Source organism: Aotus nancymaae, unplaced genomic scaffold, assembly GCF_030222135.1.
Source record: "Aotus nancymaae isolate 86718 unplaced genomic scaffold, 86718_ANA_hifiasm-v0.15.2.pri h1tg000033l, whole genome shotgun sequence".
Classification (NCBI taxonomy): Eukaryota; Metazoa; Chordata; class Mammalia; order Primates; family Aotidae; genus Aotus; species Aotus nancymaae.
In genome coordinates this window covers 62,392,120-62,412,107 of record NW_026988447.1, presented here as the reverse complement: position 1 = coordinate 62,412,107, position 19,988 = coordinate 62,392,120, and the positions used below count along the sequence as shown (strand labels likewise).

General features: G+C 37.5%; 1 protein-coding gene across 3 annotated transcripts in view; it reads right to left on the bottom strand.

Moving 5' to 3' along the window:
* MANBA (mannosidase beta) overlaps positions 1–19,988 on the bottom strand; it is a 117,143-nt gene that overhangs the window by 8,874 nt on the left and 88,281 nt on the right. For all 3 annotated transcript variants that reach the window (XM_064384053.1, XM_064384054.1, XM_064384055.1), the window contains 3 exons: positions 16,578–16,796; positions 10,772–10,936; positions 9–153 (listed from right to left, as the gene is read on the bottom strand). In XM_064384053.1, coding sequence (XP_064240123.1) covers positions 9–153; positions 10,772–10,936; positions 16,578–16,796 — 529 coding nt within the window. The remainder of the gene's footprint in view (positions 1–8; positions 154–10,771; positions 10,937–16,577; positions 16,797–19,988) is intronic.

The window sequence follows — 19,988 nt, the reverse complement described above, 5'->3', positions numbered from 1 at the left end:
ACACTTACCAAGAGAAGCCCAGGAAGGAGCTTGCCAGATGTCATTCAGCTGCCAATAAAGTGCCCCCATGGTGTGCCCTTGCTGATCCACTATCTCACTGCGACTGCGGAGGTAGAATTCAGTTTCTGTTTTGACACACTGGGCCTGCATCACCTGATTCGGGAAAACATTCATACACAGGTGTTATTGTTTGATGTAGACTGGCTAGCTTTGAGAAAATTACAGGGTTTAGCTTTGTTTTGGGTTTTTTTTTTTAAGCAATTTGGATAAATTAGAAAATTTCATTAGTATTAGGAATACATTATACTAGATCTGTCTGTAACTAGCCCCTTAGCATGAGAGAAGCTGTTGTCTGTAACAGCAGGTTTGTGTGGGAGGCTTGGTGTTTAATTACTGTAACAATGGGTGACAAAGGAAATAGGATGGTGTAAAAGGTTCTTTGCTAATGATAAGGTAGGCCATAAAGAAAAACAGAGACTATTATTCCAGAACAAACGCTGTATGTAGACTAAAACTAGGTTATATTCGTTGATAAATTTTGCTAATATTTTCACAGCTATTTTTTTTGAGACAGAGTCTCGCTTTGTTGCTCAGGCTGGCACGCAATGGCGCAATCTCCACTCACTGCAACCTCTGCCTCCCAGATTCAAGTGATTCTCCTGCCTCAGCTTCCCGAGTAGCTGGGATTACAGGCACACACCACTACGCCCGGCTACTTTTTGTATTTTTAGTAGAGATGGGGTTTCACCACGTTGGTCAGGTTGGTCTTGAACTCCTGGCCTCGTAATCTGTCCGCCTCAGCCTCCCAAAGTGCTGGGATTACAGGTGTTAGCCACCGTGCCTGGCTTCACAGCTATTTTTTTAAGAAAAACTTTTACCAGAAATAATTCTATATGAAAAATAACGTTGTTATTACAAGTCCGATATCCAATCCGCAACACTTTTTTTCTAGTCAAACAGTTGTTTTGATGTCATGGTTTTGGATAAGGTAAGATTCTCATGAATGCAGAACAGATGGTAAATTGCAGCAATGAGACAAGTGAATTTAGTTCTTGTTTAAGATAAACTAAAGAACTTCACACAGGACCCTTAATTACTGTCATTATCATTGAAAAATCAGTCTTTTTTATTGCTGCTGTTACAGACACATGAATCACATGCTCTTAGCCTGGAGTTGTGCTGAGGAGGGGCTCATGAATGGGCCACTGAGTAACACTGAGGAGAACCCAGAGAGATGATCAGAGCAGCAAGGCTTTCAGTCAGAGAACAAGATGGCCTTCGAGTAGGGCTTGGGTTTTCACATGGCCACCAAAAGGCTAAGCCAAGATGCTTTCCCATAAAAGCAAAAGAGCTCGGAAGGCTGACTAGTAAGGAAGTCATAGATGAGAGTATGACTTACATGAGTCACAGCCATCAAATTTCATAAAGGAAGCAAGAAGAAATTTTGGTCATTCAACAAATATTTAATAAGTACCTGCAGACTATGTTACATACGGGCACCTCACCCAGCAAAAAATGATACAGCCCACCCTATGGAGCTTATCGGCTTGTGTAGAAGACAGGCCTTCATCAAAGAATCACACAAAGACATGCAAACATTAAACAGTAACAATGCTAAGTAGGAGAGGTGTGCAATGTTGTGGGCCCAACGTAGAGTGAGGATTGGCCTCAAAGAGGAGGAATGGGAAAAAGAAAGAGGGCAGAACCTTACAGAGAGGACAACATGCCATGGGAGGAGGATGTCAGGTTGGCTATGAATTGAAGGAAGACCAAGAGGGCCTGAGCACAGAAAGCTGGAAGCAATGGAAGAGAAGCTGGTGAGAATCGCAGGGGCCAGAGTTTGGAAGGCCGCATGTTGAAGGTGTTGGTGTGCATCCTGAAGGCAAATGGAAGTCACAAAAGGCTTTTAAACTAAAGGGTGATGTGACCAGATTTGCACTTCCAAAAGATGACTGAGACCACTGAAGGAGAAAGGGATTGCAAGGGGGCTAGAGTGAATTCAGGTAGACCATTTAGGCAAGAGATGGTATTAGCTATGAGCAGACAAAAAATGCCTTCTCATTCAGAAACCAGACCACTAGGAACACAGCAACAGCAACAGGAAAACGTTCTAAAGAAAGAATCTCACAAAGCGAGCAGCATTGGTGCCGCCTCAAAATGACCATGGCCCCTATAAACATTTGAGTTTTCAGTCTCTAAACTGCATCAATTTCAGCATTATGTGCAAGATATGTTTATTTCTGTATCTCCATTCAAACATTAATCTCCTCACTATAATTTACTTTTTCCTGGTTTAACAGATAAAACTTATTAGTCCCTTAAAATTTTCAAAATTTGAAAAAAGTTTTAAATGCAAGTGGGATTCCTAACCCTCGCTAGCAATGAAAAGAAAAGAGCACTAAAGTGGCTCTCTGTAGCAGCCTCTCTTACAGGAAATTAGCATGAAAGAGCATAACCAAGACTCTTGTGTGCTCCAGGCTCTGGCACAGTGTGGTACGCTCCACATACAGATGGTAGCATGCTAATAACATAGACCTGAATCTATCCAAACCAGTGGGTACCAGTCAAAACTAATGTATGACACCTTTGTTCATAAAAATGCAGAAGGCTATTATTGCCCACTATACTTCCTAAGAGATGTTGTACAATCCTAGTTCCCTGGAAAATCTCTAGAATTTCCCCTTCCCCTTTAAAAACTGTACCTAAATTTACACATCCATGCATCCTTTCCCAAAAAGGGCAATCTTTACACATAAGAGGGATAAATCCTTAGTCATTTTCTAGGTTACTCAGTCCACTGTTAGCAGACAAATCTATTTTAGTTTTAAAAATATGCCTATTTGGCTGACGCAGTGGCTCATGCCTGCAATCCCAGCACTTTGGGAGGCGGAGGCGGTGGATCACGAGGTCAGGAGATCGAGACCATCCTGGCTAACACGATGAAATTCCATCTCTACTAAAAACACAAAAAATTAGCTGGGCATAGTGGCATGCGCCTGTAATCCCAGCTACTTGTGAGCTGCTGAGGCAGGAGAATCGCTTGAACCCGGGCAGTGGAGGTTGCAGTGGGCCAAGATCACACCATCTTGAACCCGGCAGTGGGGGTTGCAGTGGGCCAAGATTGCACTCCAGCCCGATGACAGAGCGAGACTCTGTCTAAACAAACAAACAAACAAACAAAAAAGCTTATTCTTTGCAGCTTGATTACACTTATGAAATTGGTCTCCTAGGAGAGGCAAATAAATGGTATGGTGAAAAGAAATTGGATCAAGATACCAAGACCTAAGTCCCAATTCCAGCATTGGCACTGGTGGTTGTTAGCTGTCTTCCAAAACCCATAAACCTTTCCTCCAGAGAGTTGTAGCTGGACTACATTTTCCAGAAACACACCCCCAACCCGTGGGACTTGGAGTACCCATGTGACTTAGTTCTCTCAATATCTATATACTTTATTTACTTAAATTATCCTGACACTAAAATCTTCCAATAAAGCTGTTTTTAAAACCAAGATATAATTCACATACCATAAAATTCATCATTTTTAGAGGTTATAATTCATTGGGTTTTACCACAGTCATAAGTTTGTGCAACTCTTTCCACTATCTAGTTCCAGAATATTTTCATCACCCCAAAAAGAAACACCACACTGAGAAGCAGTCACCCCGCATTCTCCCCTCTCCCCAGCTTCTGGAAACCACTTAATCTACTTCCTCTGTTCTGGGATTTGCCTATTCTGGACTTTTCACATAAATGGAATGATAAAATGTGTGGCTTTTGTGACTGGCTTCCTTTTTACTTCTGAATAATATTTTATTGTGTGGATATGCTACATTTTGCTTGTCTATTCATCAGCTGAAAAATTAGGTTATTTCCACTTTTTGGCTATTATGAAAAATGCTGTTATGAACATCTGTGAACAGGTTTTTGAGTGAACTTTTTTTTTTCCATTTTTTTGAGTATATATACCAAAGAGCAAAATTGCTGGGTCATATGGTAAACTCTATGTTTAATTTTTTAAGGAATTAACAAACTGTTTACCACCATTTTACATTCCCACCAGCAACATATAAGGGTTCCAATTTCTCCACATCCTTGCCAATACTCATTATTTTCCTTTTTTTAAAAAAACGTAGATATTGTAGTGGATATAACTGGTATCTCACTGTGGTTTTTGATTTGCATTTCTCTAATAACTAATGATGTTGAGCATCTTTACATGTGTTTACTGGTCATTTTCTTTAAAGAAGTGTTTATTCAAAGCCTTTGCCAATTTTTAAATTGAGTTGTCTTTTTCATTATTGAGTTCTAAGAGTTCTTTATATATTCTGGATGCTAGATCCCTATCAGACATATGATTTGTAAATTTTTTCTCCCATTCTGGGGATTATCTTTTCATTTTCTTGATAGTGTCTTTTGCCATATGAAAGGGGTTATTTTTGTTTTCTGTTTTTGATGAAGTATAATTTGTCTATTTTTTTTTTTGGTTAATTTATTTGATGTCAAATTCAAGAAACTGTTGCCTAACCAAAAGCCATAAAATTTACATCTAAGTTTCCTTCTAAGAGTTTCATAGTTTTAGTTATTACATATAGATCCCTGATCCATTTTGAGTTAATTTTTGTATATGGTATGAGGTAGTAGTCTGAATTTATTCTCTTGCATGTGAATATCCAATTGTTCCAGCACCACTTGTCGAAAACGTGATTCTTCCTCCCATTTTATTCTTTTTACCATTTGAAATGTAAATTAGTACAGCCATTATGCAAAACAGTATAGAGGTTCCCAAACTATTAAAAATAGAATTACCATATGATCCAGCAATTCCATTACTGGGTATGTATCCGAAGGAAATGAAATCAGTATGTTGAAGAGCTGTGCTCCCATGTTCGTTACAGCATTATTCACAATAGCCAAGATATGAAATCAACAGATGAGTAGATAAAGAAGATGTGGTACACATACACAATAGAATATGATCCAGCCTTAAAAATAAAGAAAATCCTGTCACTTGTGACAACATGGAAGAACCTGGAGGACATTATGTTAAGTGAAATAAGCCAGCCCCAGTGAAGCTATCTGGTCCTAAATTTTTCCTTTTAGAAGGAGGATTTTTTTGCTTGTTTGTTTGTTGTTATTGTTGTTGTTTTTACTAACTCACTCTCCATAGTTGTTATAGGGCTATTCAGATTTTCTATTTCTTCTTGATTCAGTTTTCATGGGTTGTTTCTCTAGGAATTCATCCATTTTATCTAAATTACCTGATTTGTTGCCATATAATTGTGTCTAGTATTCTCTTATCACCTTATTCATTTCAGTAAGGTGAGTAGTAATATTTTCCCTTTCATTCCTGATTTAGTAATTTGAGTGCCCTCTCTTTTTTCTTGGCCAGTCTAGTTAAAGGACTGTCAATTTTGTTGATCTATTCGAAGAACAAACTTTTGGCTTCATTGGTTTTCTCCAGTGTTCAATGAGGTCTTTATTTAGTGTGCAAAATTTCTAATGTCTACTTTACTTAACTGCTGAAAATTACTGTTAACTATGTAACCAAACACCATTATTGCAACTGTGAAGGGATAGAATATTACAGTTTAAAAAGCAGAAACCCTGCTCCATTCATTACCCTGAGTTCTTAGGCAAAATATTTAACTTTTCTGAGCTTCTGTCTACTCATATATAAAATGGAAAGAGTGACATGGGTGTCTGGAGATAATGTGAGAATTAAATGACAAGATTTACAAAGCACATCATGATCCAGGACCAGGCATTTAGTAGGTACCCATAGAATGCTAAATATTTGCTTGATTGTTAAATTACATGATACCTATATAAACTCCTAATACGTAATATACAATGTTAGTGGTCACTCTTTCTTTCCCCTCCTTTGCTCACTCTACTCTCCTCTTAAAACTCAGTATGCCACTTTTTAAAATTACATTTAAATTTTTAATTTCAAAAGCTTTTTCACGGATCTTTTATTTAGTATTTTTTAAGTATTATTACTCTCTGGTATATGTGTCATTGTTCAAGAATATATTTTAAAATTATTATTTTGTAGTTAAGTATATCAACAGTAAAAAAGTAACTAGTTGCCAGGTATGGAGGCTTACGCCTGCAATTCCAGCACTTTGGGAGGCCAAGAAGGGCAGATCACTGAGGTCAGGAGTTCAAGACTATCCTGGCTAGCATGGCAAAATCCCAGCCCTATTAAAATTAGCTGGGTGTTGTGGCACAAGCCTGTTGCAGTCCCAGCTATTCTGGAGGCTGAGACAGGAGAATTGCTTGAAGACAGGAGGTGAAGGATCGCGCCACTGCACTCCAGCCTGGGTGACAGGGCTAGACTCCATCTCAAAAAAAAAAAAAGTAAAAGCTAAAAATTACATTTTACAACTTTATGGCTAGTCCACCTGTAATAACATTCTCTGATATTCCTTTACTTAGGATGTCCCTATTGAGATTATTTTTTAAATTTAAATATAAGGATTCTCTAGATTATTATTAGAATGAGCTATTCAGTTTTATTTTTGAGCCTGTCTTGTACCCGGTTGCACTAAATATATAATAGTTCTCTTTTGTGGAGACCTTAAAACCCTAAATTTGAACACATGTTCAATGATACTAAGGATGTAACAGAAACAAAACAAAGCTCAGTATGGCCTGGATCTTCCATCGTGTCTCCGTGCTACTTACCAAACAGGTAACTATTCCAGGGCAGCAGGTATCACAACTTGCCTTTTGTCGTTAGTTCTTATGATCAAGTTAGTTACAGCATGGGAAGATAAAATCGGCCCCTAAAGAAAATGAGTTTCTCAAGGACATCCCCAAGCCATCATTAGCTGTTCAGCAGATACGTGAAGAATAGACAAGAGCACTAGAGAAGGCTGTAAGCTAAGGGCTTGGTAATTAATGTCCTTGGGCTGGCCTACTCTCCTAGTAGCCAATAAGGGGGCATGCAGGTAGAGTAAGTCACCCAAAAGTGAGTTTAGGCGTGTTCATTTAGATAGTTGGTCCTCAAACTAGAGAGTGAGACCTGCGTAACACAGCTTAAGAGGGCGTGCTCATGTATACGGGCTATTTGGAATACAATGTAAAGGGCAAGCGGGGAGAGTAAAAGGTGAGGCAAGATTATCCTGGAATACTAGGTGAATTAATGAGACAGGAGCCCATATCTTTATGGCTATACGATAAAGAGAAGATAGGGAAGGATTCTAAATGTGAAGAAATTTACTGCACAGCTTTCTCAGCTAAGACTTTGCTGACAGTTGCAAATATTCCTTAATAATAAACTGCCCGGAAAGTAGCACAAAGGCAAGCACTCTGTTCTTGAGAACAGTACAACAGACTACAAGAACAGGAACAGGGGTGGGAGTAGGAACACAGAAAATGGAACAGAGAAGGGCTTTATTTCTAATACACGGATTAAAGAGGACAGTTCTGAAATCAAAGGAAAAAGGAAAAGCTCTAAAACCCTAACATTTTCTGTCTGTATTCCAGTCAAGGAAATCTGACACTGAAAACAAAACAAAATCATCATAACCCTGATTTCTTTCATCACGGATCTCATCTAGTATGTTGGAAAGGGCCAGAGTAGACACTAACAAGCCCCAGGAGGACAAGTCCAATTCTGAGCCAAAGCCTGAGAGGACACTAGTGCGAAACTCTCAGACAAAGCCATCACCAACAAAAACTGGCAGCAAATAACTCCCCTGCATCCCCAGTTCCTAACTATGGATCTTGAATGCTAATCAGTTCAAAAAAGACAAATTATTTCTGTCAGTTCTTAGAATAGAGTTTTGAGGAAAAGAATAAAGTTACAGTAATAAAACAGCTGGAAGGAGGAAATCCAGCATAAAAACAATAGCAGAAAATGTTTTTACACATATACACACACACGCACAAAAAAAAAATAATCAGCCTATTTTATATACCAAAATGCTTTAACAATATTATCTGTGAAAAACTTAAAAGATAAAGTGCAACACTTTTCAAGGGACAGGTACCAGCATTGCCTTTACCCTTGTGTTCTGGTCAGTTCATGAATTACATACCACCCTGGCAAAACTTCCCTAACCTATAAGATTATGATAGAAACATTACAATTCTCCTAATCATATCATCAACTTCTAAAAAAGATTGCTCTTTCAGCTTACAGTTTCCTGCTTCAGCATCTATCATGGGGTTTGTGCCTGATGAAGGTGTGAGCATGAATTTGGATTAAAATTCATACATTTTTAGATACTAAGATAGGAAAATTTAACTGTGATTATGTTTTTAAAAACTTCCTATCTACTTCAGATCAACTTTATGATTGGGATTAGGCTTTTACCTCCTCTCTAAGAACTTCAAACAGGCAAAAGCAGCAGGTGAATAAGCAGCGGCTTTAATGGAGTCTTAAGTGTGGTGACAGGTTCATGGACTAAAATAGGTGAACAAAAAAAGTAATATGAAAACATTATCCAAAATTCAGTTTGGCAGTTTCTTAAAAAGATAAACATGAAATTGTTGTATAACTCAGCAATTCCACTCGTATATTTCTACCCTTTGAAAAGAAAATCTATGTCCACATGAAGATTTCTCTATGGGTATTCATAACAGCATTATTCATACTAGTCAAAAGTGGGAACAATCCAGATGCCCATCAACAGCTGAATCTGACGAATAGATAAGCAAAACTCTATGACCATACAACTGAATACCATTTGGCAAGAAAAAGGAAATAAAGTACATGCTGTAACATGGATGACTTCAAAAACTTTATGCTAGGTGAAAGAAGCCAGATGCAAAACATCACGTATTGTATGATTCCATTTCTATGAAACGTTGAAAAAGGGAAAATCTATAGAAATAGAATATAGATTTATAATATGTTTTCCTGCAGCTGGAGGTGGGAGTGTGAATGGGTACAAGGGATCTTTTTAGAATTATGGATTTATGATATGTCCATCATACTTTGATAGAACTGTTTTCAAAATCCAGCAAGGTGCATGCTGTAACATTGACAAATCTTTTGATACATGCATACATCCATGTAATTACTACTCAGGTCAAGATAGAAAACAAAGTTCTCTTGTGCCCCTTCCTAATCATTGCTCCCCACCCTCCTCCACGAGAGTAGTGAATGCTACTTTGTTCACTATCATCTTGATTGCTTTTTCTAATCTATACTTTTTTTCTATAAAATACTTAAATTTCAATATAAAGGAAATCAATACAGTTATGTATCCTTTTATGTCTGGTTTCTTTTATTCAACGTAATACCTGTGAGACTCATCCAAGCTGAGCTGGTTGTCAGTGGCTTATTCTTTTTTTATTGCTGTGGAGTATTCCACTGTATGAATATACCACAGTTTGTTTATAGATTCTCCCGGTAAAGGACATTTAGGTTGTTTGTACTTTGGAGCTATTGCGAATAATGCTGCTATGAACATTATTTTAGATGTCCATTGGTGGACATATTAACTCATTTTCTTAGGTGCATAACCAGGAGCAGAAATGCTGATTCAAAAGGGAAGCAAACATTTAGCTTAGGTAGAAACTGCCATAACATTTTCCAAATGGTTAAACAAATTTAAACTCCTACTAATAATGTCTAAAATTTCCATCTGTTTCACTTCTTCAGCAGCGGTTGGTATTGTCAATCTCTTTAATTTTAGTCATTCTGCCAGGTGTATAGGGGTATCCTGGTATGGCTTTAATTTGCATGTTCTTGATTTAAAACAAGATTGGGCACATTTTCATACATTTATTGACCCTTTGGATATCTTCTTTGGTGAAATATCTGTTCAAGATTTTTATCCATTTTTAAATAGATTGTCTAGCTTTTTCTTATTGCTTTATGGAAATTAATAAAAATTGCTTTATTCTGAATACAAATCTTTTATCAAATATATGAATTAACCCTATTGGTCCCCAATCTGTAGCTTGCTTTTTCTCTCTCTTAATGGTGTTTTTGATACTTAATGGTGTCCATAATTTCAGTGGAGTATAAGTTATCAATATTTTCTTTTCTAGTTAGTGCTTTTTATGTTCTATATAAAAATTTTTATCTATCCCCAAATCATGAAGCTATTACATGTGTTCTCAAAGCTTTATTATAGTACCTTTCACATTTGAGTCTTCAGTCATTGATCAAATGAAGTTTTTATAATTTATTCTTAATTTATTTTTTAGAGATGGGGGTTTTGATATTTTGCCCAGACTGGTCTCAGACTCCTGGGCTCAATCAGTCTTCCCACCTCAGCCTCCCAAGTAGTTGGGACTACAGGTGTGTGCCACCATGCCCAACAATCAAATCAATTTGTATATACGGAATCAAGTTCATTTCTTTTACCGTCAAAGTATCCATGTGTTACACACTGCCTATTGATAAAATGATTCTTCTTATACTGAATTGTGGTGGCATCGTAGCCATAAATCATGTGTCCGTTACACAGGGATCCGTTTCTGGACTCTACTGTGTTTCACTGTTCCATTTTATCCTGGGAAATGTCACTGTCTTAATTACTAAACCTTTAGAGCAATCTTGAAGTAGGGAGTATTTTAATACACAATTTGTTTCAGAATTTTGTGAGCTGTTTTTGTAAGAGAGACAAATGCCAAAAATGAACTATTTCATATCCTATGTGTCATCATATATGTACTTCAAAGAAAATAAATTCCTTAACCAGTAGAATGAAAACCTGAATATTTTTCACCATATGAAGCCTACAAAATCTACATAATCTCTTACATTAACTGCAGGAGCCTGTTCAACTCTAGAAAGAAAATAACTTACCTGAGTAAGGTAGATGGTATCTTTAAATGTGCGTAATGGATCTGTGCTTTGGGGGAGTTTGAAATGAAGTCCAGCCTGGTGAAGCATTTGTTTGTTACCATCTGCATGATGTTGTCGATGAAGTGAAAACTTGCTATTGAAAGACCAGTCCTCTGTCGATGAGACCTTTCAAATAAAGAATAAGAATTGGAAATCTGAAAGTTGGCAGTGAAACTACTTTTCTCTAAGTTGCTGGCAAACCTGAAAGTACTCTACACACTGGAAAAGAGCTCGAGGTTCGTTCCGCGGCTCCAGCTTCATAAATGTTTTCCCATCCTACTTGTTGTCAGTGGAGGACTAGCTTTGTGGAAAGTGGAATCACAAAACCAGGATTTGATCCATAATATGCCCCCTTCCTCCAACTAAGAAAGTTATATTTTGGTATTTCTCTTAAGACCCTGGTTTCATTAAAACATATTCTTGGTTTTTGAGACATTCATTATATGTATTTTGAAATATCATTTCGTCTACTTAGGTAAATATTTTATCTAATATTCATTTGTCAAAACTTAATAATAGAATGCAATCAACACTCTCTTAAAACTGTCACAATTCTTAAATAGGAATAAAACACCTATTACACTATAATGGAATATTATGAGAGTAAATGCTTTAGCACTTACACTGCTCATTCATTTCTTAGTGATTACTAAATGAAACTGACATACATATGTTTAATTTTTATATGGTTGAGGATGCAAACCAAATAATGTTACTCGTCTCCCCTAAAAATCAATCTTCTATTTATTTTTTTTACTTTTATTCTTTTTTAAAAATTTTTTGACTTTTCTCATTCTTTTTTTTTTTTAAGAGACCTTCAAAGCTACTGCAAATCAACAATCTTTTTTTTTTTTAAGGCAGGTCCAACTTATAGGATATTTATTTTATCCCTTTTATCCTAACTTAAAGGATCTTTCCTTTATCATCAGCTCAAAGTAAAAAAAAAAAAAAAAAAAAAGTAAAAAAACTCATATATGTTGGATTATATCTTCCACAAAAAAAAAAGAAAAAAGCAGTAATTCTGGCTTCTATGCCTATAATTTAACACACTGTTAGAACTTAAGAAACAAGACAATTGCTGGCTACATCTGAAAATATCCAGAGTTTGAATTCAAGTTACATAGACTTTGAAAAAACATAGTCTGCCCCTCCACCCAAAAACTTGAAAACTAAAAAAGCTTAATCCCTGTTCATGAAGGATGACTTCTCATTCCCAGTACTCAAGCAACACAGAGGCCCATTACCTTAAAAGGAAAAGGTTATTCTTCAGGAACTGATTCATACCAAAATATAAGAAATGTACACTAGCTATACTAAATTTGGAAGTTTTTCCCCATTATAGATGTTTTTCCAAAATGCCACCACCAGAATTATTTAGAGAATACTAACTATTCCTATTAAGTATTTAAAAGAGGTATTCACATTTACAATCATCTTGTACACATTTTAGATGCACATCCTTTATCAATAGTCTTCTTCCTATGCTTCCTCCTTTCACTTATTTTATTTATAGTTGTTATTTTATTTATTTATTTATTTATTTTTGAGACAGAGACTTGCTCTGTCACCAGGCTGGAGTGCAGAGATGAGATCTCGGCTCACTGAAACCTCTACTTCCTGGGTTCAAGTGATTCCCCTGCCTCAGCCTCCCAAGTAGCTGGGACTACAGGCATGTGCCACCATGCCCAGCTAATTTCTTGTATTTTAGTAGAGATGGTGTTTCACTATGTTGGCCAGGATGGTCTCAATCTCCTGACCTCGTGATGCGCCCGCCGCAGCCTCCCAAAGTGTTGGGATTACAGGCGTGAGCCACCACACCCGGCCTATGTTTATTATTTTTAATCGACACAGTAAGTGTGCACATTTATGGGGTACCATGTATACCAATGTATACCTTATACACTGCATACAATTTGATACATGTATACAATGTATAAGGATCAAATCAGGGTAATAAGTAAATTCATCACCTCAAACATTTATCATTTCTTTGTGTTGGGAACATTCAAAATTCTCCCTTCTAGCTATTTAAAAATATACAATAAATTATTATTAACTATACTTACCCCAAAGTGCTATAGAACACTAGAATTTATTCTTCCCATCTAGCTGTAATTTCGTATCAATTAAGCAACCTCTCTCTATTGCTCCTCCCCCACAGCCCTTCCCACCCTCTAGTAATCACTGTTCTACTCTACTTCTTCGAGCTCAACTTTTCTAGCTTTCACATAGATAGTCCTTCCTTCTTTTCAAAGTCTGAAATATACCTTTGGGCCACGCAGCCTTCTCATTTGTAATAATTTGAATCTATCCCATGATCAGTAAACCTGACCTTTACTTATATGGGAAGCTTTCCATCTTCTTATAACTATGGTTTGAAAATCTTTAAACTTTCAGCTATAATAATATTACCAGAAAGAACTGTAAAGGGCTAGGCAAAGTTTTAATTATGTTAAGAATATTAACTTAAAAAAAAAAAGAATATTACCTTATTTAATACTCATAAAAACCTGGCCAGGTGCAGTGGTTCACACCTGTAATCCACAAGGTGGGAGGATTGCTTGAGCCCAGGAGTTCAAGACTAGCCTGGACAAAATAGTGAGACCCCATCTCTACAAAAATAAAAATAAAAAATTGGCCCAGTGTGGTGGCAGATGCCTGTAGTCCCAGCTACTTGGAGGCTAAAGCAGGAGGATTGTTTGAGGCCATGAGCATGAGGCTGCAGTGAGCCGTGATCAGGCCACTGCACTCCAGCCTGGGTGATACAGCTAGACCCTCTCTCAAAACAGAAAACAAAACAAACTCTAGTAGTAGATACTATTATCACCCCATTTTACAGACGTGAAAACCAGGCACAGAGGGTTAAATAACTTGTTCCGTACCCAAATCTAATTCAGTCTAGCTCCAGTCCCTAGTTCATTAAACCCAGAAGGATCTGAAGAAAATGAAACTTGCATACAAATCATATGGTTAAAATGGACTATACTAACAGTAATAATAGTTTACATTTCATGGGCTCTCACTATGTCAGGAACAGTGCTAAGTGCTTCAGTGTATTAGTTAACATAATCTTTACTCATGAACACATGCACATACGCATATCTGCGCACACACACACACACACACACACACACGTGGTATTTGCTACCATTAACCCCAATTACAGATGAGGAAACTGAAATTCAAAAAGATTAAATAATCTGTCCAAGATGATACAGATAATGAGTGGCAGATGTCATATTCAATTGGTTCTGTTTATTCCAAAGCCCAAACTTTTAATCAGTGTGCAACATTGATAATTGCATGTTGAGTATTTTATGAAAAAGTAATGTATCCCCAATTAAAGAAATATGTTTTAACAGATTTGTTGAATACATGAAAAAGCTTGTAAATAAAAGAGCCAAAGTTTTATGTAGTTATTCTTTTGGGTTTCTTTTATTTTTCCAATCACCTATCCAAATTCTCAACTAAGCAGGGTAGCTTAAAACGAGATAATTAAATCAAGAGAAAACAAATGAATCATAATGAGCTGCACTTATCTTCAACTCTTTCTATTTTAAAATATAGTGTTTATTATCTCTGAACATCACCAGGCATTTCACAAAAACATGGGATAAAATAATTCCATTATTTGAAAGAGCCAGTATAAATTATTGTAGATTTAAGGAAAAGGTTTAGCAATTTCTAATACTAATCTTTCTAAAGCTTGATGGAAAGAAAATCTATCAGCTCTGGAGACAGAGAGTATGTTTGAACCCAGCTACTTACTGTTGAGAATGGGAAGGAAGGAATGAAGAAAGCAAGAATATTTACTGAATAACTGCTGTGTACCACGTATTCATTCTTTGATTTGACAATAATCTACTCACTCCACTTGGACCAGGACCCAGGAGGAATCAAAGCACTGCAGGGTGGGAGTTCTGTGTCCTCGTACAGTACTTTGATTTCCTCCTGGGTCTCCGTCAAAGTGGAGTGGGTAATTATTGTCAAATTAAAGAATGATGAAATCTTATAGCCAGAATATATTTTTTAAAATTTCACAACTCAGTAAAATAAAGACAAATAATTTTAAAATGACCAGGCCATGCATAGTGGCTCACTCCTGTAAGCCCAGCACATTGGAAGGCTGAGGCAGGCAGATCACTTGAGCTCAGGAGTTTCAGGCCAGGCTTTATGATTTGATGAAACTCCATCTCTACAAAAAATACAAAAATTAACTGGGTGTGGTGGTGCATGCTTGTAGTCCCAGCTTCTTTCGGGGCTGAGGCAGGAGGATTGCTTAAGACTGGGAGGTCGAGTCTGCAGTGAGCCATGATCACTCCACTGTACACCAGCCTGGGCTACAAAGCAAGACCCTGGCTCTATTAAAATAAATAAATAAATAAATAAATAAATGGCTAAAGCATTTGAACAGACATTTCTCAAAGGAAGATATACAAATGGCCAGTAAGCACATGAAAAAAATGGTCAACATAATTAGCCATCAAGGATATGCAAATTTCCTGTAAATGTAAATTCCCAGGGAAATGTGAAGAAAGAAAGAAAAAAGTGTCAAGGATGTAGAGAAATTGGAACCCTAATACCTTGCTGGTAGAAATGCAAAATGGTACAGTCGCTACAGAAAACAATTTGACAGCTCCTTAGAATGTTAAAGATAGAACTAGCATATGACCCAGCAATTCCACTCCTAGTTACACATTCAGAACTGAAAACACATATTCACACGAAAACATGCACACAGATGTTCCCAGCAGTATTATTCATAATAGCCAGACAGTGAAAGTAACACAAATGTCCATCAACTGATAAATAGATAAACAAAATGTAGTATATTCATACAACAGAATGTTATTCGGCAATAAAAAAAAAGGAACATAATAGTACATGGTCAACATGGATGAACCCTGAAAACACACTTAGTCATAGAATCAGCCTCAAAAGGCCACACATCGTATTATTCCAATTACATGAAACATGAAGAACAGGGAAAGCTACAGACACAGGAAGTAGATTAGCAGTGCCTGAGACTGGGAAGGAGGGATACAGAAAAACAGATAGTGGCTGCTAATGGGTTCAGGATTTCTTCTGAGTGATAAAAATGTTCTACAATTAGATCGTGGTGCTGGCCACCCACCTCTGTGAATATACTGAAGACTATTAAATTGTACACATTAAATGGGTGCATAGTGTGGCAAGTGAACTATATCTCAATAAAGCTATTTTAAGAAGAACACACACAATGCTGAAGCTGAATCATTAGGAATGGAGAGAGTGAAAGTCCATACAGAAAATAAAACACAACAACAGGATGAAAAAGCATGAGGTAAGGGATGAGGGAATGGAAGAGGAGGAGAAAGAGGAGAGAAAAGGTAAGATGATACTAGACAAAGGGTTTTTGTAATCACAATCGCCCCTCTTACTGTAGTGAAATATCCAGTTCTATATATCTGTAAATGGTAAAACAGTTGCAGGATATGATTTGTAGCAAGTGAGAGTTATTTCCACGTGTGATAATAAGTCAGGCTTAAGCAAGCACTGGCTCCCATTTAGTGCTTTTAGCGCACCTGAAGGAACTCAGTAAAAGTGATACAGAAAAGGAATCCCCAAAGTTTTAAAAAATTTATTTTCCTCCATCTTCTTCTTAAACTTTCATGTAAATAAGATGTAGGTTTCATGTGATTTTCTGAACCAGTGATCGGAAAGAACACATGCCCACATCCCCACAGCCTACCACTCTGAAACATCAGAAAATCAAACAATGACTTACCTTTTCTAATGTACTGAAGGATGGCCAGGACTGATACCCATATTCAGATGCAAATCGAGCTTTTGGGAAAACTTTCCAGTTCCAGCAATCACTGATATAGTCATAAAAATGTACATCACCAAAATAATTGCTATTAGGGTTTTGAGAGACCCAGCCTTCTGCAACAGTTTCAGCCCCATTTGTAGGACTGGACGTAATAAAAGGACGACTCTTGTCTCCCTGAGTTCAGAAATAAAATGAATTCAAAAATAACATATTCACCCTGTAAAGTATGAATTATTTACTTCTTTAAAAATACTAACAATTCCCAGAAATACCAGGTTAGCTGATAGAAAACAGGACCACTTACCTTCTTCCCCATTCAACAACCACCAGCACCTCTCTGCTCTTTGCCAATCCTTTATATCTTTTCATAAGTAACACTTAGCTCATCCCCACAGCAGCTGTTCTTAATCTTTTCAATCACGTTTTGCCTCCAGTCTCATCCATCGTGAGTGGTGGACAGTCTAGTCCAGAGTTTCTTCACCTTGGCACTATTGACATTTTAATCTGGATACGTTTTCGTTGGGATCAGCTCGCGGTTGGAGGATGAGGTGTCTTATGCATTGTAGAATATTTAGTAGCATCCCTGGCCTCTACCCACTAGAAGTCAGTACCCCTCCTCCAACGTTGAAAAATGTCTACAGGCACTGCTAAATGTTCCATGGGGGCGAAATCACCACCACTCGAGAACCACAGGTCTAGCAGGTAAGAACAGAAGCTACTAAGTCAGATGGACCTGAACCTCACTTTAAATCTCAAATCTGAACCTTATTACTTTTGGACAGGTCTAAGCCTTCATAGATTTATCTGTAAAATGAGGGTAATAACAGGACCTCCTTTACAGAGATATTGTAAATAGTAAATAACTCATATGTGAAAGTGATGGCTAAGTGGCCACTAATTCATGTTCTTGTTTCTGTAGTACAGAGCCATCCTATCCTGTGTGGGACCTAGCCTCATTCTCAACCTCTTCCCCCATTTGCAGGTGAGGGAACAAGAGATGGTACAGCTGGAATAAGGAGTCTACATCTCTGAAAGAAGAGCTGCCAGGAAATCAGGAGCAGTGCTTTCATGATGTCAGTGAGTAAGAAATAAACTTTTATTATGTAAATCACTAAACACTCTGGTTACTTGTTACAACATCTAGCATCTAAGTACTTAACAGAGTGCCTAGCACACTGTAAGAACTCAAAATGTAGTTATGATCATCCCAGTAGATGAGACTACTTCCTATTTCACTGAGAATATTCATTCATTTAGCAAGTATTTGTCAAGCCTATTGTGTCTCAGGCATTTTTCAGCACTGCAGAGAAAGAGAGACAGAGAGAGACAAAGAGAATCTAAGACTCTGTAAAGTACTCATACATCAAATCTCTTTTGAGCATTTCCTATGTGCCAGGCATGCAGTTCTTTCTATGTGCTGGAGGCTCAGCAGACAGCCATGGTCACCCTCTTGGAACAGTAGATTGCAATCTAGTGCTGAAACCAGATACTGAACAACTAATTAAAAGTATGATGAATATTTTGAAGGAAAAGTGCAAGGCTCTTTGGGAATGTAAAACTTATTGCAGACGGCCTGTAAGCTTCCCTGAGAATAGACTCTCAGAAAATAATTTTCTCAAAAAAAAGAAAGAAAAGAAAAGAATTTTCTCAACTTTTCACCATTAGATTTCACTTTTCCTTGGTATATCTAGTATATCCATCCATATTTCATTTGTTGTTTCTCTTTCATCATTAAAAAGAAATTCTTAACCCTTTCCTTTGCCAGCCTCTCTGTGTTCTTGTCATCTTTCTATTTTGCTTTGGTACTACAGCCAACAAACTATCTTCCACTCCTTTTTTTTTTTAATCTCTCTCTACTGCCCTTTTCCCTTAGCTTCTTTAGGACTCCCCTTATCCTAATAAAAAGCCCCCTTGATCCCTTGCAGTCCACAAGATTTCTTTACCATCCTCTCATTCCTAAACCCCTGTCATTCAATTCCTGATCATTTCACTCCACTGAAATGTTTTTTCAAAAATTACCCATGAACTTGTACTTACCAAATAAAGCAATTCTTTCTCTCCACACTTATTTGCTCTCTGGTGTGCAATAAATGACCCTATTTACCACCTATTATCTCAGAAGCTCTCTCCATTCCTGGGTTGTTTGTTCCCAATTCTTCCATATTGCAGTTTCCCCCAACTTCCTGATTCTTCCTTCTCTAGCTGCCCTCCCCATCCCCAGATGGACACTGTTCCTCTCTCTCTTTGGCTTCTCCTTGTTCTATACCCTGTCCTATGGCTTCCCCTTCCCCTCACACAGAGGTTCTGATTACTCCTAGCCCAGACCTGCACACTTGACCTCATGCTCATCACACACTTACATTCCTGATAACCAGCTCCACATTTCCACCTGTGTGGTCTTACCAACATTGCAAATCCAACCTTTTAAAGCAGAATTCCTTATTCACTAATCCCAAATTTATCTGACTATGCTCCCTTTCTTGTTGAATGGTACCCAGATTGGCATCATCTTCAATTTCTCCCTCTCTTACCTCCCACATTCAGTCACTCTGAGTAGCAGCAACTCTACATTCAGATAGTTTTTTCCATCACCTCATTTCCAATTCCATACCACTGGACTCCACTACCTAAGACCTCCATTACCTTGAGGACTTAATGACTGTAAAATAAATATATTACCTACACTCCAGGGAACTTCTGAAAATTAAGTAAATAAATTATACAAAGCACCTATATAATTAATTTTATTATACAAATTATTAAAAGACAGAATGTTGCTCTGTTGCCAGGCTGGAGTGCAGTAGCATGATCATAGCTCACTGCAGTCTCAGCCTCCTGGGCTCAAAATGATCATCCTGCCTCAACCTCCCAAGGAGCTAGGACTACAGGCACAAGCCACTATGCCCAGATAATTTTTAAAATTTTTTTGGAAACAGGGTCTGCCTACATCACCCAGGCTGGTCTCAATCTCATGACCTCAAATGTTCCCCCTGCCTCAGCTCCCAAGTCACTGGGATTACAGGTGTAAGCCACCACATCCAGCTTTAATTTATTAATATATAATAATATTAATTAATATAATAATTATAATTAACATAGTGATGCCTGGCATCTTAGTAACTTAGAGTTCTTAGTTATTATAACTAGTTTCCTTGCCTAGAACCTCTCATCTCCCTAACCCTTCCTAGTAAAGTTATCTTCCATAAACGTGGGTCAGACAAAGTTCCTCCCCGCCCCTAAAATGTCCACTAGCTTCCCACCATCAACTGAACAAGCTCAACTCCATAATATGATTTCAGGTCTCTCTATGATCTGCTTCCAGTCTTTTCTACCTTCCACTCTCCCACAGTAATCCAGGAGTCCCCT